Source organism: Peromyscus maniculatus, chromosome 16, assembly GCF_049852395.1.
Source record: "Peromyscus maniculatus bairdii isolate BWxNUB_F1_BW_parent chromosome 16, HU_Pman_BW_mat_3.1, whole genome shotgun sequence".
In the NCBI taxonomy this organism is placed as follows: domain Eukaryota; kingdom Metazoa; phylum Chordata; class Mammalia; order Rodentia; family Cricetidae; genus Peromyscus; species Peromyscus maniculatus.
The window spans coordinates 4,616,395-4,640,739 of record NC_134867.1 but is presented as its reverse complement, the minus strand read 5'-3'; the positions used below and the strand labels follow the sequence as shown (position 1 = coordinate 4,640,739).

The window sequence follows — 24,345 nt, the reverse complement described above, 5'->3', positions numbered from 1 at the left end:
CAGACTCTAGGCAATAATCTTACTTCTTACTGCAAAAGTGAAGTCCCTGATGGCTAACTCTTGTTTTATGTGGCATGCTGTCATTCAGTTCTGTGATCACATGACTTCAGTTGGGTTGTTAGATTTCTTAGAACTTGTTTTTATATATTTACATAAATATATGTATTTAACACTATTAATTATATAACTATTCATTAGTCAAGAATCTAGAAACTCAGAGTATATTGTTTTAGAAGTAATAAATGACTTGTTTTGACATGTAATTAAATTTTCCTAAATGTCACACAGCATTTAGATCTTATTTACAGACCATGGTTGTCATTCTATTGATCCTGATTTTCTCCCTGAAGGTTTTGCAAAAGTTTAAGTCTTTGTGTTATTAAACAACATAGCTATATTTCAAAAATGTGGTTGAATATTATGTTACTGATTTATGCCCCTTAGTATATTATCTATTTGCTGATATTCATTTTCACACTGTTTTTTGGAATCATACTTAGTACTCTCATCACCTTCTTAGTCTATAAATGGAGTGATTATATTCACAATTATTTTGACTGGTTATAGAAATCTTAGATTTGTGGAAAAAATTCTTGTATGGAAGTATTAGAAAAAGTTTGAATAAATTAACTGATTTCTCTATTATAGGACATTAAGTTGTCAATAGTGAATCTCAGGAGAATGAACACATAGACTGTCTGACCTTAATCGGCCACAGAGTCATAGGAAATTATTTGACATCTGCTGTTAGTAAAAGTTGTTCTATTATATGTCATAATGCATTAATAAGTAGAGATGGTACTATGTTTAGCAATTTTTTTTTCATTGTGACTTAAAAAAAGTTGGAAAATATTGCTGTCTCAGAATATTCCATATTATACTGGTAATTTTTATAGCATTATTTAAGATATTAGAGTGAAACTTACTTGAAACAAACTTCATAAATTCCCATCTAAGCATATAACCTCTTATTTATGCTATAATCCTGGGACTTGGGAGTTTGATGCAGGAAGATTTCCATAAGTTTGAGGAAAGTCTGTACTACAGATAAATTCACGTCCAGACTGGGCAACTGCATGAAAACTACTTTGATGCTCAGTAAACCTCTGTGGCAGTGATTGCCACAAACATACCCCATGGCATCATCAGTTTTCTGACCCACAAAAACAATAGGCCCTAGATAATTCTAGATGCTAAATAATTCTTGATATTAAGACATAAATAAAAGATTTCTTCCAAATTAAAAAGCAAAACATAAAAAACAATAGCTTGGGCTCAAAATATTGCTCGGTGGTTGAGAGCACTGGATGCTCTGACAGAGGACACTGGTTTGAATTCATCATCCACATGGTGGTTCACAGCCCTCTGTAACCACACATCTAATACCCTACTCTGTCTTCTGTGACTTGATTTTTTGTTCCCTTTTTAGGTGTGGGATGTTGATGATATCTGGTATTCCAGTAGACATCTTGTAAGTAGGAAGCTGAAACCCTCCCTGTAAGGATAGTGCTGCCAGTAACACATCCCAGAAGCCTTAAAATGGGTTCTTTTAATCTTCCCTTATTCATAACAATCAAATACATGTGCACACACACACACACACACACACACACACACACACACACATTATATATATGCATGTGCACACATGCACACACACATGTATTCATGTGCACACACACACAAATAACTACTTGGTCAGGTTTTCTATTAACCACAATGAATCTATTTTTATTAAAACAGGTTCTGAACCTACTACTGAGCCTTCAGAGAAAAACTATCATTTTTTGATAAGGTTACTATCTTAGAAAAATATAGTACTCTTAGAATAATTTATTAAAATTATAACTAGGGAGAATATGTCAAGATTTAAAATTATCCAGTAAGGAATCACTTCATCTGTGAAAAGATCTCAATGATTAGTAAACTATCAACATGCACAGTGATTGATCACAATGAAATCATCAAATAACTGAATTACTTATGACAAATTTTCTTCTCTTCACATTTTCACATTTATCTTTAAAAAACACTTTGATACTTCTTTAGCTATCAAATTATTCTCATGATGATAGGATTAATTGGTGTTTGAGCTTCAAAATGCTTCCTGTAACTTGATAAAATTCAATTGCTCTGCCATGTTTCTAGGCTCTAAACTTCCCCATTGTTTTCTAAATATACTTCTTACAAGGTCAGCACAGCAATGCATAGCATTTCTGCCTGGACAGCTGCAATCCCCTGTGACTTGTTCTTTCTCCTCCCCTGGAAATGGAGCTGAGTGGCAGGTGAAGTCTCCTCACCCTGAATTACAGAGACTTAGCTTCCCAAATGCTGTGTTCAGAGACACCTTGGACTACCTTGATGTGGACTGCAGCCAGAATATTAAACCATGAAAATTAGCTAGTGATATGAAACAAGTACTCCTTCATTGACACAGGCTATTTATAAGTTATGTGCATATTTCTAAAAAAAACTTACAATATTCTTGAGAAAATATGAAAGTTAAAACTAAAACAATTGAATAAATTTTTTGTTATTTAACATTGACATCAATTACTACCTTTAATGCCATTAAATCATTATTTATAGGTATGAAGTGCCAGGATTACTTTACAAAAACATTGTAATAATGTGCTATAGAACATATTATTTGGGATCTATAAATGGATCAAAAGAGCTTAATGAAATGTTAAGAATGATAATACTCACTGATTTGTAATGTATTGATGAAAACAAATTTATATTATGAATAAGGAAGAAACAATAAAACAATGAGCATCCTTGAAATGTAGGCCTTTCTGAAGACTCTGACTTAAGAATAACATTTGTAGAAAATTAACTTCAACAATAAGCTGATTATAATAAACCAATTAATATGTCAATATATTTAAAGTTGATAAATCTATATAACAATATATTATTTATTGAATTTGCCTAAAATTGCTTTTGATTTTGTAGATTTAAAAATATTTATTATAATCATCTATATATTATGAAAAATTTTGGAAAGTAATATTTGTTGTCATTAAGTCTTTTTTACAGATTTCAACATAAAAGAAAAATTAATTTTATTCTTAAAACTAGAATCTACTTTTGAAATTACACAATGGTTTTCATGCCACCCCATCAGAAGGCTACCAACAACTCAAGTGTACAATTACATTCATGTAAGAGTGGCTTTAAATTGAGAATTAGCAGGAAAATGGCTCAGATTTCAATGCTGTATTGTAAAAATTAAGTTTATCCTTCAAATTATTTCTTACCCAGTTAACTATTATTTGAAAATAACATGCTAAACATCAAAGGTGCTACTTTTAAATGAAAATCACCAATGTTTCATTTAAAATGTTTCTTTTAGACTTATAGATCAGAGGGAAGTGGTTAGCCTGCAGTACACACCCTAAATTTTGTAATGCATGATTCCAGGGCTAAATGCCACAAGGCTGGCTGCCTACAGACAGCTAGCTGGTCATGAAGTGTCTAATACTGAAACATGAAACAGACTATATCTTTTTATTTAAAAAAAAAAGCTAGCACTCAAAAGAGAGAAAATTTCTGATATAAATACTTCATTTAAGTATTTAAAATGATTTAACTGATGTTATCAGGATCACAGGAAATATTAATCATCAGCAGACATAAACATGCAAGGAACATAATTTCTTTTCTTACTAATATTTTAACTATAAATTTTATTTTTGTAAGAACTTTCACAATTTTTTTCACTTGTGGACTTTCTGCCTTTCAATTTAAGAGGTCGGAAATATCTTAAAATATAGTGTATTATATCAACAAATAAGGTATTTTAATATATGTACTTACAATGTGTATACCACATAGTTCTTAAGACAACTGAAGTATGTTTGGAAATCAATTATTTTATTTTTGTCTATATTATACAAATTAAGAACTACCAAAATAAATATTTTTAAATTCTCCACAAGTAGATTTGAAATATAGCTTTCAAATCTTTCTGATTCAAATGATTTCAAGCCCTAATTAAAACTGAAAAAGTAATATGAACATTTTACAATGTACATATTTCTGGGAGTAGATCTCTCTTTTGTATATATCCATTAGTAAACAAAATTCAGGTTTTATTTATTGTTTCCAAATCATATCTCAGTTTAGCAATTAAATAAACTTGTATTGAAGCAAGCCACCCACCAACCCGATTTGAACACAAATAATAGTAAGGGAAGCCAGGAAACACTTACCTAATTTTATTAGGTTAAAATAATATTCAGGTGCATATTCTGAACCAACTTAGATGACAGTTGTAGCCCAACTGTTTATAATATTTATCATGCCAGTAACATTGAAAACCTACCATTTCACCTTTGCTTCAAATATTAAATGAATTTATTAATATGAAAATCTGCTTTAAGCCCATTTATCTCATTTTATCATCTTGGAGTAGAACAGAAAGAAATAGAACTTTTTTTTCAATAATTAATTTAGGGTTATATATCTTTCCTAAAAATGACAAAGAACTGTGACATCCAGGATGAAAAACATATATATATATATATATATATATATATATATATATATATATATACTTATGCTTTATGCAAATTTTAAAGGATTAGAAATAAAAGTCTGAATTCAATGTATATTAGGTAAAATATATTCATTCTAGTTTAAAATGTGGATATATGAAATTACTTCATTAGCAAGGTTTTTATCATAAAAAATAAAAGGTTACTTTCTGTACTTTCATATACACATACTCAACAGGATTGATATGAAAACAATTTAATTTGAATGATGTAATTATGTAATGGAATGTAAAAAATTATAGCAATTAAAGTGCTATGGCATGCTCTAATGAATGAAGTTGTACTGGCTGATGATGCTGTATCTCCTACTCATTAATAATTTGGAGAGAGTGCATTATTTCATTTAACATGAAGAAATAAAGTCATAAATCACCACTAATTTTTTTCTTTTTGTTTTCATTTAATATTGATGAAACTTCTCTCATATACATAAATTATGAGGGGGATAAAAACAACATGAAATGTATTTGATTCTCCCTAGATTTGCACAAAGACTTACTATTCTTTTACTAAATGAATCAACAATTTTATAGGGGAGAAAGCGAGGATGTCCAGAGAACAGGCAGATAAGGTTCTGCTGATGTCTCTGCCTAGATGCTGAACATTCTGCAAATATATTTTAACCTTTCTTATTTGTGAGGGTAGTAAGAAAATGTTAAATTTTTACATGTAGCTAATAAGTTATTTCAAGAAATTATGGTTTTTATAAGCATATACAGGTATTATGGAAAAGAAAGTAATAACATGCTTTTTGAATACTTAAAATTGTAGTGAAAGTTTTTTTTTAAGTTTAAGGTAAATCAGAAGATGAATTTAACACTCTAAGAAAAACAACATAATACAATTTCCTTCTTAATGTATTTTCAGTGAGTTTTCTAAATGTACTTTTTTAGAAAAACTTTTCTTTCTGTAACAACAAACCAGAACTTTAAAAAGAGAAAAAACACTTTTAATTTCCTTTGTGCCAGGGATGGGTAAGAGGGTCTGGTGTATGTGATTTTATTCTACAAATACACAGTTGATTAAAATAGAGTAATAAGTGATTGTCTCTGTGCTTCTCAGTGTAAAGTAGTCACTGTTTGCATACTATTGCACAACTTTTCTTCTCTCTCAAGACTTTCTTCCACGTGGCTTAGAAACAAGGCTTTCTACACAGGGGAGTGTGTAGCTGGGAAAACTCATGACATAAAGTAATGACAGTAAAACAACAGCTTTGAAACAAAATTAAAAGTCACATTTACCATTAAAAATACCTACACTACTTTTTTACACTTTTGAAAAAAAAAATGCCTTTTAGGAGTCCACTATTTTTGTTATAGTAAAATACACCAAAGAGAAAACAGGAACACTAGTGTGTATGTTCCTTTGGTGTTTTACTGGTCCTCCCACAAAGACTCTGTTGTTCCAAAGTAGAGCTGCATAGAATAGTTCTGGCCTCCTTGGGTAGATACTTCAGATTAAACTGTCTCATGTTGCATACATAAAAAGGACACTGTCTTCAGTAGGCCAGTAGATTAAGAATCTTTATTAGTGTGACTGAGAAACTTCCCTCCCTCTCCCTGTCAAAAGTTTTTCCAGTGTCTGTGGGAAAACAGAATCATTGTTTTCAAAGCTGACAGAACAAGCCATGTTTGGAGGAAGCTTCTGAACAGCCTTTCACAGAACCTTCTGCTGAGGACACGGAGCTGCTTGGAAACTAAGAAGCATGTGATTTGTGGAAACTGTGCTTCATTTTCCTTTGCTTGTTGGATCTTAATAGACTCACCATAGGGATTATTTCCCAAAGTCAAAAAAGGGAACTGGAATAAGATTACATAGAGTATAATAGGAATAGAAGTTAGGTAAGAGTTGGACAGAATGGAACAGAACGAAACAAAAGGAAGCAGAGTGGAAGGGAACAGAATGGAATGGAATGACTAGAAGACATGAAAAGGGAGAGAAACACACCTTTAGTGGTATTGCTCTTGATTTGCTAACAGCTCAGCCTGAGTTAACTAATGAGAGATAAGAGCACTTAGTGGCAACCACCAAGGATACTACTGCACCCTATATCCTGAATTTTTAAATACAACAACTTAATAGACATTAATTGTTTAAAATGTATTAATTTTCTGAGTTTGCTATTGTGTATCTCCTTAATGGAAGCAAGTTGTTACAGGCCGTATAATGTTCTCAGAAGCTCTTTGTCATAACATTTGTGAAATGTGCACACTGAACCATGACCCAGGGACGGCAGCCACACTGTTCTGGAGCCTCTGTTCTCAGTTGTGTCATTGGGTCAAGAATAGACAACAAAGGCCAATTATGTATCTACAGTGTTAGAAAAACTGGGCTATTAAATGTCTTCTCAAGCATTTATATTTTGTTTTGTTTTAACATAAAGAAAAAAAAGTAATTTGGGAGCTGGGCTATATATAAGAGGCTGAACATTTGCCCAGGATATGTGAGGCCTTGGGTTTAACACAAAGGGCTATAATGCAAGTAGAAAAAAATAAAGCATAAAAAATAATTTCACTTTGGGGAAATAAAACAAAATACCAACAGGTATTTTAATACAGAAGGTTGCTTAAAAAAATCACTTTCATCTTATATTGCCTTTGCATTGCTTAATTAATTTTGTTCTAATTTCTGTTCTTTTACTGTCCTGAAATTATAAAATTGAGAGTTTAAAAATATGTTTATTTCTATCTCTATGGATTAGGATTCACCTCCTTCTCATAGTCCTGTCTGTTGCCTGCATTAGCTAGACAACATCATCATAGGTGACTTCACTCAGGCACAAAGGTTTGGTTCTTCTGAAAACAAAACAAAACAAAACATGAAGACGCAATATCTGCTTTACAATGGTCATTTGTAGCCATGTCACTTAAAGGGATGTGCTATTTTATGGTGATGTTAGGAAGTAACTGTGGGGATATGGAGATATGTTCCCTGTGGTCTTATAAACCCCATAACTTATAAAACCATCTCAGTCTGTAGTTTGAAAGTGTCTTTAGATTGAATCTGTGCTGATCATTAAGTATAGTATTCAGGCGAATCTTAACACATAATCATTTTTAATGATCTTTCTCATTGTGTAAGAGGCGTATTAGAATAGCACTTTTGCTAAAAAACAACTTTTAAGAATATTTTAGGATGTTTGCCACATAGGAAATGAAATAGCAAATAGGTTTCCCTAAAGTTTACTTCTCTTAAAAATTCCATTAAAAATAAAAACAAAAAATTACCTAAAGCAATGTTAGATAATGGCAAAGTGTAAATGGTTTTCTGATAGGAGGTTGGAAAGTTGGTGGACAAGCACACAGCAAAATTGTTGTTTCATTTTAACGTGACAACAGTCTTCTAACAGGCAATTTCTTCATCATTTAACATCTACCAAAACAGTTATCCATTCCTAAGTGCATAATAATCCATATTTGCCCTTCACTGTACATGAGCTGTCACTCATCATTGTGACAAGAATGTAAGAGCTATTTCATACTGCTCAGGAAATATGGCCAAAGCTGTTAATGTGAATGCTTTGGACATGAGCTTTTAAAGCCAGTAAACCATCAAAGACACTATGTTTAAAATCACTGAGTTCCAAAAGAAATACAGGTTTCCTTTTAAAGTATAAGACTCCAAGTGAGACACAGGCTTGTCATTTTGTAAACACAAGCCATGTTAGCTAAAACATAATGCAAGACACTGCTAGAGGTAATTGTAATTGTAAACATTTAAGTAGATGTTGAGGCCATTCTTTCTTCACTGCTTTACTCCATAAGGCAACAATAATTAATCTAACATTCTACAAATTATAAAAAGTAAACAACATAAAAATCTATATTGTTTTTACTACATCAAAATATTCTTTAGTTTGCTGTCCTGCTATAGAACTGTGTATAGTTGTGTATCAAGATTCTTATACAATTTGGTGTAAGAATTGTATTTCTTTTAAGTTTGTTTACATTTCATTTTCTGATGTTCTGACCAACAGCTTTGTGTGTAATTGTTCAGGTGACATCAATCCTGTTGGAGGGAAATGTGTGCACCACTATTCCCTTCATTTTTGTGTTAGCATCCATTATGTGTCTCTGTATTACAAATTATAAAAACTCCAAAACAAATTTGAATATGGAATTTCAGGAGTTCTAATTGCCCTTGAGATATCTATGGTTGAAAGAAGGATTCTGTACTATCTATGGGAATTTAATTTAATGTGAATTTAAATTAACCCATTTTGTAAATAACTCGTTGGTAGTCTATGTTGTTTAACATCGGAAATATTTGAAGCAAGGTGAAAACCACATCTTATGCATAGAGTGGGGTGCCCTAACCAGTCTTTTCATATGACTAACTATTATCTCACTAATAATATAACTAGATTAAAGTAAATGAAAAAGGAAGAAGGGATTAAGATTGAGAAATACTATAAGGAAGTGAATCCTGTTACAAACAAGACTTCTTTCTGTCAGTCAGGAATACTTGCTAAGATATTTGGGTCAGGGACATTTGTTGTCTAGAATGCAATATGTCCCAGCCTTATATCTACTCCTAAACAAGTTCTCTACTAATTCAGAGAAGGATGCTGATTGTGTCATTATGCTACAAAATAATAAATCACAGGTCTATAAAGGCGATATGGCAGAGTAAATCAACACAAAACGTTACTTGAGAAATTTTTTTTCTTGGTAACCATTAAATGTACTTTGAAAATTTGTTAAGTATCTTTAGGTGTGTTTCTTTGTGAACTAAGGATGCTGTCAGATTATTGTAATGACTAAAAACATTATATACTTTAAAACCTAACTTTAAAGCATGAATATTATCAACTCATATTGAGTTTAAATTTTTCATAGGAATAATGTTGTTAACATAATAATAGAGCATGCATCCAGTAGATATTGGGAGGACTGCTGAAAATCTGCCTAATGCCTTATTTTGTTATATTTGACTTTATAAATGTTTTAATAATGTCATTTTATGAATATGTTTAAAAAATATAATACTTAAAAATTTAGATTTAGGACAATCATTATATATTTTTATTAAATTGCTAAAACCATATGTACATATATACACATTTATGTGTGCATTATTTATATATATATATATATTATAATATATAATACATACATGTGTGTGTCTGCATGGGTATGCATGTGTGACTGTGTGTGTGTACATGTGAGTGTGTGTTAAATAAACAAGTGAACAAATAGTAGGAAAGTTTTAGTGTTTTATGAAATTCTCATAAGTGTGATTCTAAAGATATTTTACTAATTGAGAGATTGATTAGTAAGCAGAGTGAACACTAAAAAAAATTGGAAGTGTGTCTGTGAAGGTAGAAACTATTGAAGATAAATAATTTCAATAAGAATAGAAATAATATTGAATTTTTAACACATCAAAAATAATAAATTATAAATTCTGACAATATTAAAACATTTGTTATATTTAATAGTATAAATAATTGTTTTCTTTCCTCATTACATGTGATATGATTTTTAAAATTTCAATATGATGTATCTCAATAATGTAAACGTAGGAATTCTGTTGTAGAGACAGTGGTTGGTTTAGACCTCAGTGCCTATGATTTACCATGAAGATGAAACAAATTGTTATGGTTAGTATTAACTGTCAATTTGACAGAACCTGAAGTCAGATGGGAGAGAAGTTTCAGTAAGGGATGCTCGACTACATTGACCTATGCCTGTAGGGAAGTGTACTGATTGTATTAACAGAAGTGGGAAGACCTACCCTAATTGTAGATATCAGACAATTTTCCTGGCCTGTCATCCTGGACCAGATTAAAGCAGAGAGAATAAGCTACACATAGATATCCATTGTTCTCTCTTATGTGTAGATATAGTGTGACCAGCTGCTTTATGCTTTGTTGACTCAATGTCTTGCCATAATGGCTGTGGCCTCTAATGTGAGCTAAAATCAGACCATTTATCTTTTAATGCTTTCATAGTATATAATGACCACAGTATATTTTCATGGCAATTTTAATGGAAACTAAGAGATACACTTAACAGTTTTTTTTGTTTGTTTGTTTTTCCAAACTCTGGGCTTTGCAAATGTTAGCCATGCTCCTGTCACTGAGCTACATCACCACTAGATGGTTTTTCCTTTTCCTTTTCTATAATGTTAATGGAGATAAAATATGTACTATATACATAAGTATAAAAAAAACCATGTATACTTGACTTCATTAATGTCAGTGATTCATTGTGGCTTTTTGTATGATATAATTTTAACTCATAAGTAAAAAATATATAAGAAAATATTATATTCATATATAAGTAAAAAATATAAAGAAAATATTATATTCATTTTAAATTCAAAATACAAATGATACTTCCTATTGTTTTAGAAGGGCAATTAACTCCTACCAGCAGACTGATGCATTTCTTCTAGGATTGTATTTCATAAATTGTTTTCATGCTAGGAAGAAATGATTTTATACAAAGTCATTTGAATTGGGGGCTCACTTTAGAAATTAACTTGAACCTAGACATTCTTCTGCTCATCTTAAAGTTAAGTATTTATTTTTAACAACTGGAGATACTTTAAAGAAGTCTTCATTACTAATGATAAGCAAATGTATTCCTAGAACTTACACATAGCCTTAAACTCTTTCTAAAGACTATTACATTTCCTTTATTATTTAATAAGTTATCACACATTAATTAAGTTTTTTTTACTTTTTAAATATTTGAAGATTATTTTCCCATCTTTAAGTAATATGCTAGAGCAGGATAATTCAAATCCACTTATTAAATAACTAATGATAAATATAGTCAGTGTCCCTCTTAAACATAAAAGTAATAGAATATGGCATACTACCTGACCTTATATTGTCTAAGTGAACAAAAACATTTTTTTCAATGGGGGTTACCTTACTGTCTATTTAACCAATACAGGTAATACCTCAACATAACATCTCATTATGACAAAAAAAATGAGAGTAAAAGAAGTATTTTGAACTGTTAGATAATTTTATGTCAACACCACATGTCTTTTGTCAGTTAATACATCTGAAGCTGGAAAACAAGGTCAAGAGTCCAGTTCAAGAGCTGCAGAGAAGTTCCGTCAGCCATGTGAAAGCCTGACATCTTCCTCGGGACAGTGCAGTGTTAGGACCCTTCCTTCCAGCCTGTGCTTCTGCCGTGTGGGTACATGTGCAGACACAAGGGAGGGTTTTGTTCATGTGGAGCAGCTTCTCTATGTTGTGTGTGCTGCTAGAAAGCATTCTAGGCTTAAACTAATTCTGCAAAATCATCTGGACTCATTTCTCTACATAATTATGAAGTAGGGTGGCTTGTGTTGGTGACTAAGCAAATATGTTATTGATCCAAAGACACTACAAATGTCTTGTTTTCTTTTTGTAGATCATGGAAAAGCAGAAGCTAAGGGTTATGAACTTCACACTCTAAATTCTAATTTTGAGGAAGAATAAAAAACTATGGAAAAAATATTTAAGAAGCCCTATTATATAGTTTCAGTTGCTGTATGGCTGTTTGGTACAAGCGAATGCAGACTATAGTAGTCTTGAGTCGTCAAATCTTAACATTAGCCAGTTAAGTAACATGGTAAATTAAAAGGATAATTATGTATAAATTTATCAAAATATAAATATTTAAAAATTTATGCTGTGTATATAATTTATTTTATTCTTTTTCTAAATGAAAAATTTATTGTCCTACTACTAGAAAAGTACATGACTTTACAAGAGAATTTCAAGAAAGGACAAATATATTTTCAAAAAAATCTTTGTGACAAAATTTTTAAAAATTCAAAATTTTAACTATGGGCACATAAAAGCATATAGTAATAGATTAGGAGAATTTTTATTAACATAGAAATCTACATCTAAATTCTAATACTCTTTGTCACAAAGTATAAAAACTCAAAAACATAATGGACTTCAGTGTCCTTATGGTAACAGTAGAATTTTGAATGATGAGGCTCAATTATAACCTTAACTAAAGAAGAAGAAAACTAAGTTCCAATAATTTGAATGCTTTCAGATTTTGATTAAAAAGACAAACCTCTACCTATCTCACTTGTAGCTTACTGACACAACCAGCATACTTTCTGCCCCAAATGGCAGCATAGTCCACAAAGTAAGTGTATGTGACTCTGAGAAGTTTATAAATATACAGCACCCCAAGAGAAAGCCAAGAAGCAGATTGTGACTTTTGACAATTATTAGTTAGAAAAAGAGGTAACAATTGCCAAAAAAATCACAAAAGTGAGCATGTTACCTGGCTATGACAAAGAGCACACAACTGACACCCAAGTAAGCCAGCAGAATATACATCCAGATATCAGGGGAGAGAGGATTCAGGAAGGAGAAGACGCCCGGGTTTGTACCATTGGGCTTGCGGTACAAAATACTTATTCCAAGTGTCATAAATGGCTTGGAAAAGTCGATGACCTTCTCTCGAACATAGGTAATAGCCAATGGAGCCACTGCGAGGTCAGCTTTCTGTAGAGAGAAACAGAAAAATGGAAAAAATATATTTAAAAAATTGGTTCTAAGTCACAAGTAAAATAATAATAACAAGATTTTGCACATGAGAATTTCTGTAATGATTATGTTAAGATCGACAGTGTTCTTTAAAGAGATGATTTACTATTAATAAGTTACCCATTTTATGTGTTTCCAGATTACTACATCAGCCTTGACCTTAACTAGTTAGAAAAAGGAAATAAAATTCTTGGATAAAAATAAAACAAAGTACTATAATACAGTAAATGAAATTATTCATAATGAAACTTTTCATAATTGCTCTTACTGTAAATTTTAAAAAATCATTTTTGTCTATTATATTTGCCTATATATATTGATAGAGGCACAAACACAGTGATAACTATATCAAACTCTTTACCTTGCAGTCAAAAAACATTTTCTAGACTAATGGGAGGGCTCTGCAGGTACGAGCATTGCTCCCATGCCTGAGTCATTATGACATTCTAAGACATTGCAGGAGGTCATTATAATATTCTAATATGTTGCCGGAAGTATTATAATATTCTAATGCATTGCCGAGTCATTATGATATTTTAACGCATTGCAGGAAGTCATTATTACATTCCAATGCATTGCAGGGAGTCATAATATTCTAATGTGACAAAGGCATCAATGCTAAGAAGGAATATTGTTGCACCCATCTTATTTTGATAAACATGAAGAGCTTTCAGAAGCAAAAAAATGTTCATTTTAGAGAGCACAAGAAACAATTATATAAAAAAATGTAGTTAGCTTCTCCAAAGTATTGTTTATTGACATTATTATTCTGTGGCCTTTTGTATGCTGATGGATTTGAGGACTGGGGAACATTCACTTGTTCTGAGAGCAGCTTCTCCAAAAACTGAGGAAAGGAAATGTGTTTCAGAGTCCCCTGTAAGGTTATGATTATATTTCATGTTCATAAATTAGGGAAATACCATCTTTAGAATAATCATTGCTGTATTCTTAATTATTTGTCTGTAGCTCAGGTATTATATTAGGAAATTGATATGATTTATCACATTTAATCCACTATTATTTCTTTTTCTGAGAAAGGAAAATAATCTTCATAGCATGGAAAGATCCCTATAGGGTGGACCCAGCAATAGAACAGGCTACACACAGGATCAACAGGAACCTACTCCTAAGGACATAACAATGCTACTAGGAAACCAGCAAAGAAATCACAAAAGCATCACCTGACACTCACTCACTCACTTACTCACTCTCACTCACACACTCACTCACACATTCACTCATCCATTCACAAGAGTTTGGAGAAGTGGGAGATCCCAGTCTGTGGAATTTAAGAGGTTGGATAAAGGAAGTTCTTATATGTGAATGACAAAGAAAAGGAAATAAAGTCTGAAAGAGCACGATAGCAACACTGTTAAAGAAAATGGGTAATAATTTAAGAAAAAGAGGGTACAGGTAAAACAAATGGACTCGGGATGTCCTGGCTTGTTTCACTTTATGTACCAATTTACTTTGATCCACCGCTTCCTATGCTAATGAAAAGTCAGCTTTTATTGATTATAAAGTATATAATTCAAGATGCTTTAAAGTAGTTAACATTTGTATGTTTGTAAATTAAACTGCATGTATTTTTGAGAGTATGACATGATGTTTACATATATGGGTAGAGTGACTAAATCTAGCCAATTAACTTATTTTATGTATTATCTCCACAAATCTTTCGTTTATGCTAAGAACAACTCAATAAGAAAACAGAACTACTATATTATTCAAAAATACCTATTCTCTAGGCATATATTACAAGAATTAACTTCATATACATTCAAATTTACTTAGTATTTGATTCCTAAATATAAAAGAGCAAAACACACAAAAAATTACATAATAAATGCTTCCTGAGGCTGCACGATCCACAAAGATAATCAAGATAGGGCTTCACATCTTCATGTGGTATGGAAGTGCATACATCCTCTCTGTGGTGTCCATTGTCTTGTTCTTGGTAAAGGCACATACTACTAAGAAACTTTGACTGAAGGTGGAGCATTCAAAGGAAGAATGAATCTTAGGTTAGAGTCTTCTCTCTTTGTGTGGTATAAAGTGACATGCACCCTTGACTAATAAGTTCTGCCACATGAATATGAGGAACTGCCCCAATAGGCTGATGATGAGAAAACATATTACAATTCCTGAAATTAGCTCTACGTGTCAAGAACACAAGCAGTCTGTGGTGTTGGCTCTGTGGCCCTACTCTTAGCAGTAAGACATACTGTCTAGCTTGAGGTTTCTCTTCAGAAAAAAATACCTGCCTGCTTACAGGAGAAATTACAATGAAAAATAAAAAAAACATTTGGACAATCTTTAACACAAGACTCTGAATTAGCAGGAAAAGTGGGAAAATGGATGATGCAATGGAGTTGTTAGCTTCCCTTTTCCTATAGCTGGAGGGGTGTAAGGAAAAAGAGAAGACAAAGTAAGTCAGTGTTGGGGACCAGGCTCAATGGGAGAATGGGAAGATGAAGAGGGACAGAAGTTGGTATAAGGGTGAGAGATGCTCCTCTGAGCTTACCTGTAATAGAGCAGAAGGGAACATTCATCATTCAGAAAGCAGATGGGGACCTTAAATGCTCAGCAGCTGCACTACTACCTGGCTCATGAGGTTGTGAAACAATAGATCAGTATGAGTATCTGTGGAGAAACTGAGTAATGTAACATCCCATTCTTCTTTAATAAAAATGCCGCATAACCTGAGGCATTCTGAGGAAATCAGAGTCCACTGGACTGGCTCATAAATATCATTAATGACAATTGGTTTGCACCAGCTGAGCCCCTCATAAATAGCAAGGACTGAAAGATGATAGAAGAAAGAAAGGTATTACTGATGAAGCTGGACATAATAACAGAGGCCCTGTATGATGCATATTTCACTGTGTCAGAGAGGATCATGTTCACAGAAAGTAAGAAAGAAGTGCATTCACAACATTCTCAAGACTGGTAAGTCAATTCACCTGAATTGCTGAGCCACATGAAATACATAGTCTTGAAGAAGTAGGCTAAGCTTCAGTAGATGTGATACACTTAATAAGGTGCTAGAACACTTTGGCAATGGAACAAAAGCATATTATGGGTCCTGTCTGGGATACTCAGAAGCAAATAAGTCAAGATTTGTGTCAAGTTGGAGATCCTGAAGAAAAAAAAAATTAGATGTAAAACCAAATGTTGTGCTGTGAGTTTATAAAGGCTTTAAAGCCTTGTCAGAATTTGCTAAGAGACTGAAAGAAAGAACATTCCCTACTTTAAAGGATGAAATGTCTTGGGGGTAGAAACTACAACAGCTGCTCTTTTGACAGGGTAGTCAAGGTACTTGAAAGTGTGGGCCACACATAGTGATCTGAGACCGCATGTTGAATAGAGAATTTTTGGTCACTCTTTGATGTGTATAATACAAGAGTTTTATTGGATAGTGTGGCCAAATATACCTTAATTTGAGGCAAACCATAAAGAACCAGGGGTAATGGGCATCAGTGAACATGTATGGATATAGGACTGTGAAGGTAAAAAGAGCTAAGCTGTTCTAGGCATGGATAACTAGACATGCCCCCAGTAGAACATTGTATGTATTTCTCCACTGCAAGAGAACATTGTAGGTCTACATGTACTGGAGTGTATAAACAACTGGGGAATTCTTCTGAGAATGACGACTGTGTATGTTTTAGACACAAGTGGAGTCTATAAAGTTGTGTGCTGCAGGTATAACATGAATCTTAAAAGGTCTTATTCATAAAAACAAACCCAGGGGCAGTTATTGGGGTGAATGCTGAAAGATCAGAGAAAGAGAACCACCCACAGCTAACCTCACATCACCAGTTCCTCTGCTGATCTTGTATCCTCAAACTGGAAGCCTTGGTGTCCTCATCCAAATGGATCTCAGGTGAACTGCTGCTAAAAAGCCTAAAACCTGAACAGATTCTAGTTCCTGCTCCTCACACCTTATATACTTTTCTGCTTCCTGCCATCACTTTCTATGATTAAAGGCATGTATCACCATGCCTGGCTGTTTCCAGTATAGCTTTGAACTCACAGAGATCTGAATGGATCTCTGCCTCTATGTCTAGTGGCTGTTCTGTTCTCTGGCCCCAGGTACGTTTATTAGGGTGCACAATATATTGGGGGACACAATATCACCACATCCAGGTAAAGCCATGAGTGAAAAAATAGTACAGACAACCTAGGAGGGATCATGAAATTGCATAAAACATCGAGTAGTAAGAAAGCAAATAGACTGTTCTAGCCTAAAACCCAGTGTGGCCTATGAAACAGCCCGAGAACTCAAAGACAATGGAAGTGTATTACAGAGAGCCAAGCTCACTAATACCGCTATCCATGCCACTGTGCCCAGTATCGCTGTCTTAAAAAGAAAAATTGATATGTGTGAATGGATTCTTCCACGATGCTTTGGACATTGACAAATTCCTTCTTCTGTTTCATGTTAAGACCAATTTGTATTCTTCTATCATGGATAGCAGCAGATTTTCATAACATTCCTCTAAGGAGGTAATTCACTGACTATTTGTCATGAAATGTGGGCCTGGGACCTTGTCTTCTTATCTTGCTCACCTTCACTAAAATGTTATTGTCATATAGGCAACAGAAGGCTGATTTCAGTGTTTCATGGGTTAAGAAAAGCATCTGAAAGACTTATAGTTCAGATAAATAAGGATGTAGCATCAATTCACATAAGTTAGCATGGCCTGGCACAAATGGAAAATTCTCAGAAATATTGTACAGCCTATGCCTATGATCCTAAATCAGTTGCAAGTGATTTGAGGCTATTGTTGACTGTTCATACCTGACATTTCTCAAGGTATCCATCCTTTGTGTAACTATATAAAATGTATGCTATGTGGGATCAAATTAAAAAGGCAATGAGGCTTTTGAGCACACTAAGAAACATTCAGAAAAAGCTAAAAAGATGTATGTCTCAAAAACTCAGTTTCCCCCGCATGTTACAAGTCATTCAGTCTCAGACTACTACAGCTGGAGTCTATGGGAAGACAGAAAGATACAAACTCTGAGCAAGCAGGTCCAACAATCCAGCAGTGTTTTAGTCACAGCCATTCGGTGGGGAAAAGTTCAGCATACAACACAACAGCAACTGCTAGCCGCAGCTTACACATTGCAGCAGAAAGAATCCACTAGCGGTTCCACTTCACTAACAATAAAAACACTACACAGTTAAGAACTTGATCAAAGGCCCCTTAGCTAAGCTTTCTTTTTTCCTGAATCAATACAAAACCAGACTGCAAAATAACATGAGGCTTTATAAACGGTAGGATTCACAAGTATTGTCGTATTGTCATCAATGCCATTCAGACTGTGTTGAGGCCACTGTCCTTCCCAGCCACTGAGCCTTCCTCTGAAATGGAAGGAACAGCCAAATCTGACAAGGGACTGCCCATCTTTGTAAATGGACAGCACACTGATGGCACAGGCAAGTATAACAAACAGGCATGGGTTGCTACAGTAATACAAATGACTATGCATACCTTCTGTCTGGAGTTAGAAGGAAAAAGAATAAAAACAGTTCCAACTTACAGACTTTCTTATGACACTGTACTGATTGGCTGTATTTGGAGCCCTGACTTTATGAATGGCTGAATAAAATAGAAAACTAGAAAGCACTGGGTAAGCTACTTTGGGGACAATAGATATATAAAGAAAGAAATTTTAAAAAAGTTCAAATAAATTACAACCTCTAATAGGGTTCCCCCCCCCCTTTTTTTTTAATGTGGTAAGAAAATTATTGGATGCCCTTACTACAATACAGATCACATCCATTGAGCTATTCCTAGGAGCTATCAATGGGTTCATATAAATTCTGGAAACAGGAGAGCAAAAAATAGGCTAGAGGACAGCTCAGGTTAACTGTATTCCAATGAAACATTCTGATATTTTTCAAAGGGCCTGAATATGTAAGACTGGTTATTGATTATGGCCCATGATAGATGGATAATAATGGGGCAAGTACACAAACAGTCTGTGCTGTAGAAGATTGGCAAGTGGCTTATTCAGGGTCTGTGCTTGCAAGTGAGGGATGTAACTACACATCACCTTGTGAACATGGTTACAGGACTCTTGCAAACATTTGCACTCAAGTAGTCAGCAAGCACTGTTATCATCAAAGGCCTCACTTAGCTCAATATTATATATGCATGGCCCTGGTGCAGTGATTTGAATGAAAGAATGTCCCCTGTAAGCTCTGCCGTTTTAACACTTGGCCCCTGATTAGAGACACTTTTTGCAGAGATCTAGGAGGTTGCATCCTTGTTGGATGAAGTATATTATTGGGTCTTCAGCGCCTGGCACTGTTCCCAGTGCTCATTCCCTGCTTCATGCTTGTGGTTTATCCTCCTGCTCTAGTTGCCATGTGTGATGCTTATTACCTTGCTTCCCAAAATTTAAGACTCTAACCCTGGAGTCACAACTAGGGTTATAATTCTAACTCTAGAATCATAAACCCAAATACATTCATTGTTCCATAAATTGCTTTATGACATTTTATCATAGCAGCAGAAAGTAAGGAATGCACAGGAGAAATGATAGTTACAAAGACACAATTTTACAAATATCAGTGTATAGAATAGGGTTGAGAATAACCAATGCAATAGTATTTTCAACTACATTTTAACCTAACTTGGGCTGGGTTAATCGAAGTAAAAACTGGGTTGTTAAAACAGTGACTAAATTTTTTGAATGAATATTCCCTGCGGGGGTGGAAAAGGCCATCCTCAGGAGGTACTAAATTATTAAATCAAAATATTAGTTATATAGGGTCAGATATCTCACTATGAGTTATTGATCAGAGAGCCCCATTGAGGTCCCTAAATTAATATAATACTGTTTTTGATTGCTCACCAAAGTTAGATACTGATTTCCTGGCTGAAGACCCCTCTGACTTGTTTTTGGACATGGAGAAATAAAGATGGAACTGGGTTGGAAAGTTATTCCCTGCTTTCTAGTTTTCACAAGCTGAAAAGCACAGTGATGTCACTGACAGAGAACTGTCACCCAATCTTCTACATGGCTCTGTATCCTGCATACTATTCAAGCAACGTAACAGGTAAGATATGCCTGATTGTCCAGGAGTAGCACAAATGTTACGTCAAAACTACTTTCTGATGTGAATCGAGGAATATTCCACATATGGAACTCATGTCTGGTACAGTGAACCTGGTCAAATTCCTGTGGCTGGGAAAGTCATAGGCCCTAACAAGGAAGCTACTGCTAATGTTATTTTGCCAAGTCAACAAGATGTGAATGCTAACTTGCCTTGTAAACATTTATTTTTTTTAGAGCCATGAATTATTGCTATTATCAGCTTTGGAGTAAGAAACTTCTTTAAGCAATGGCCAGGAGAGACACAGCAGTCCAATTTCTGAGAACAAGTGGCTGTTGAATCTCAGTTATAAATGGGAACCTATATCACTCAAGGCTTTGAGAACGTAGATGAGAAGCTAGAAACAATGTATGAACGAGAGAAAAGGAAGAGGTGTAGTGGAGTACAATTCCCAAGATGTGTACAGTTAATCAATCCTAGAGGGTCTCATCAGGCTTATGCCACAGGCTTTACAGACAATTTCTGTGGAAGAAGCTTACGAGACCACCCTTCCTCAAGAATCCATACACAGGTTCTGTCCAGTTTCTAAGACAGAGAGAATACTTTTCCTCAGGTGATGTTCACATCATCTCAGAAAGCATTCACAGAGTAGTGGAAACTGATTTGATAGTTTAGCTACTAATAAATGTAGCAATAATGTTAATTAATTAAAACAAAAATAATGTTCTAGTGGAAGATATTTATAAGAGAAATTTTTATTTGTAGAGTACATGTGTAGTATTGAGCCTTGGTATTTAAAAACAAAGCTTTTTGAACAACTTCTTGATAAATCTAAGTTTCTTTATAACTTAAATTATCTTACCTTTGCATCAGGCTATTATTTTTCTTACAATACCCTCAGATATTATGATTTAATGAACTGTATTGATTAGTTACAGTTTCATCATTAATATTAATAATAGGTCATGAAGAATGATTCCTAATATGTGAGTTCCTTAACTGAGTGATATCACTATTCAAAGGATCCTTTGTAACCACCCGTTTTGATACTCTTTGTCTCCCTATATATTTTTGTTTTAATCATGATATGCATTACCTTTTGCCAAGTTCTTTCCATTAGAATGTGTGGAATATATTATATGCAAAATGTAAACTCTAGTACCCAAATCTGTATTATATAGCTACATTTAGAATAAACACATAGTATATATCAGAATTTATTCTAATTGTTGCTTAACAACAAATAGTATGTTAAAATAGTATCTGTCAGAAAAAAGAATTGTGTAATCAAATTGTTACCTATATATTTAAACAGTTGGCAATTACTGGTACTACATGTAATTACTTTTACAATTAATGTTCTAGTAACAAGTATTTTATCTTTCCCTAGTTACCAGTGAAATTTCATGAAATTAATAATTTATTTGTTTTGAAAGGTTTATATATAACTATATTATTGTCCAGTATTTAGAATTGTTGAAATATGAGATAACATGAAATTTTCCCACCTATTTCAAGTCATTAATTCACTAATTTATTCATCAATTTAGTGCTAATCAATTCACTGACTTACTAAATAAATATGTATATTTGAATTGCCTTGTGATAAAAATTATAGTGGTGTTTCTAGATGTTCATAATATGGGGCTTGAGTATAGTTCAGTTTATACTTGCTTAGCATGCAGGAAGCCTTGCGTTTTATTCCCAGCACTGTGCTAACCATTTATGGCAACACACTTGAAAGACAGAGGCAGGATTACCAGAAGTCAGAGGTCATAGTCGATTTGATGCCAGACAGGTTTAGGTTCATGAGACCCTGACTATAAAATACTCCATCATCCTCAAGCTCAGGGAACATTTCAAGAGCAAAAGGACTGCAATATCGAGAGGCCATGGATGACAACATGGGAACTGTGTTTTCACGACACAGCAGGTTAGTATATGAGCTTACAGAGGTTGTACCAGCATTCACAAGACCTGTGCAAGCTCAAGCTGACACAACATGTCAGCGTGGAAAGGGAAGGTGGCAAAGATTCCCACACCCAAATGAGGAGTAATTGGCAATTTACTGTTGAGAAGAGAAGAGTCAGTTTACTTTAAGACTCTGGACTATGCTAGATTAACCATGCCTCAGTGGAAGGCCACACATCCATGAATGTAAGAGCAGCAATAACTGGACTTGATTATTTAAAAAAAAAATTACCAAGTTGAAAAAATAGGAATCGGGAAAGAACTGGGGAGTAAGGGTAGATATAATTAAAATAAATTACATGAAATTCTCAAAAAACTCATATCTTAGTTACTATTCTAATGCTGTGAAGAGACACCACAATCAAGGTAACTCTTGTAAAAATAAAGCATTTAATTGGGCCTGCTAACAGTTTCAGAGGGTTAGTCCATTTCCAGCATGGAAAGGCAGGTGGGAATAGGTCTAATCCACAGTCATGCAGGTAGAGTGAGAAACACTGGACTGGAGATGGATTTGAAAACTTGAAGACCATCCTCACACCTCCTAGTTCTTCCTAAATGTGACTACTGAAGGCCAGAAATTCAAACATATGAAGCGTGTGGGGACAATTATCATTCAAACAACCACAATTAATAAAACTGCAAAAATGTGAATATATTCTTATAATACGGATAAAGAATCATCAAAGCAAAGCAACAGATGCAAAGCAAGGTGATTTTAGGTAGATAAGATTGTAATAAAGGAAAACAAACTGAACTAATGTGTATCAGCATAACTTATTCTGTTAAATATGGACAAAATAAAACTCTCTCACGTCTCACAACTGAGTCTCAAGTTGAGCTGAGCAGAATAAAGCTCTGTAAGGGTCTAGGCAGATCATTTCTGATGGAGAACACACTGGGCTACAAGGGTTGTGAAATATTAGTGTGTTGCATCCTTTAGAAGAGAAGGGAAATATTAATTCTATTTCCATTTACTTCAATATCCTGATAATTCTCCCAGAAATCACTGAGTCATGAGACTGGCACATAGGAAGCAACCATGAAGAAGACTGATTTTTTTGAGATTATAATATAATTACATTATTTTCCCTTTCCCCTTCCTCTCTCCAAACCTTCCAAATACCCTACCTTGCTCTCTTTCAAATATTTGTCCTCCTTTTCATTGATTATTGTTACATAAATAAATGCATATGCATATATTCCAAAATACATAAATGCAACAGCTCAGTCTGTATAATGTTATTTGTCAGTGTAAGTGGGTGATAATCTTCCCTAGAAAGAACACAACATTTGAATAGCAGAATTTAGAAGACGAAAATGTCATATACCTCTCATTTCAACCTCTCACCATTTTCCTGTTAAAATGTTATAGCTTAGGTTTATCCTCTTTGGCTTATAAATGTGGTATCTATCAATTATATTTCCAAATTTTACTGAAAGAAAACTATTTGTACTAGAATTGATTAAAATGCATGCTAGACATTAAATACTTGATAACAGCATTATACCCATAGTGTGTGACTAAGCATTATACATTTAATAATACAATGGAAGGATGATTAGCCACACTGTACAGTTTCCTGACATGTGACATGACCTTTTTCTTGTCTCACCTATGCCTTTTCACACCTGTCCCTTAAAAACAAATCTGCCCCTGATCAAAAGTAACATTTTTTTATATTTTAGTAAATATTGAAAAAACAGCTCCTTCCTTTCACAATATTTACTTTTATAATTGTTATAGTATAATGGTTGAGATGTAACCACTTCTAATTTTGTTAGTAAAAATCATGGTCATGTTCATAATAGGATTTTTTTATTTTATTAACAGCATTTATGTAAAAATTCTGTAGTAACTCATAGACAAAATTGAATGTAAAGATTAAATAAAAAAACATCAAAGTTTCTAACATTAATTTCTGTAGTGAAATACAGTTTTTACAACTGATTAGAAAAGAAGGAACAACTAACAAGAATGAGGTATATAAGAATGTAAATTTTTGGTAATTTCTCAGTTTGATCCCCATTCTTCCTTTTGCTTCCTACTTCTTCCTTGTCATTCTCTTATTTCTTCTCTTCTAAAAACCAAACACTTTATTTTTAGTAAATGGAAGATAGACATTTTAAAATTGTGTGGAACAATTTATTAGCACTCATCAGTGCTAAGAGAAAATGAACAATGGGCCGTGTAACTAGATCAGCCCACAAAAGCCTGGATATTCTCA

The 24,345-nt window shown here is 33.6% G+C and overlaps 1 protein-coding gene across 3 annotated transcripts in view; it reads right to left on the bottom strand.

The window, feature by feature from the left end:
- Positions 1–24,345, bottom strand: part of Grik2 (glutamate ionotropic receptor kainate type subunit 2) — a 609,237-nt gene that overhangs the window by 130,876 nt on the left and 454,016 nt on the right. For all 3 annotated transcript variants that reach the window (XM_006983740.4, XM_016002308.3, XM_006983741.4), the window contains exon 12: positions 12,812–13,035. In XM_006983740.4, the coding sequence (XP_006983802.2) occupies positions 12,812–13,035 (224 nt within the window). The remainder of the gene's footprint in view (positions 1–12,811; positions 13,036–24,345) is intronic.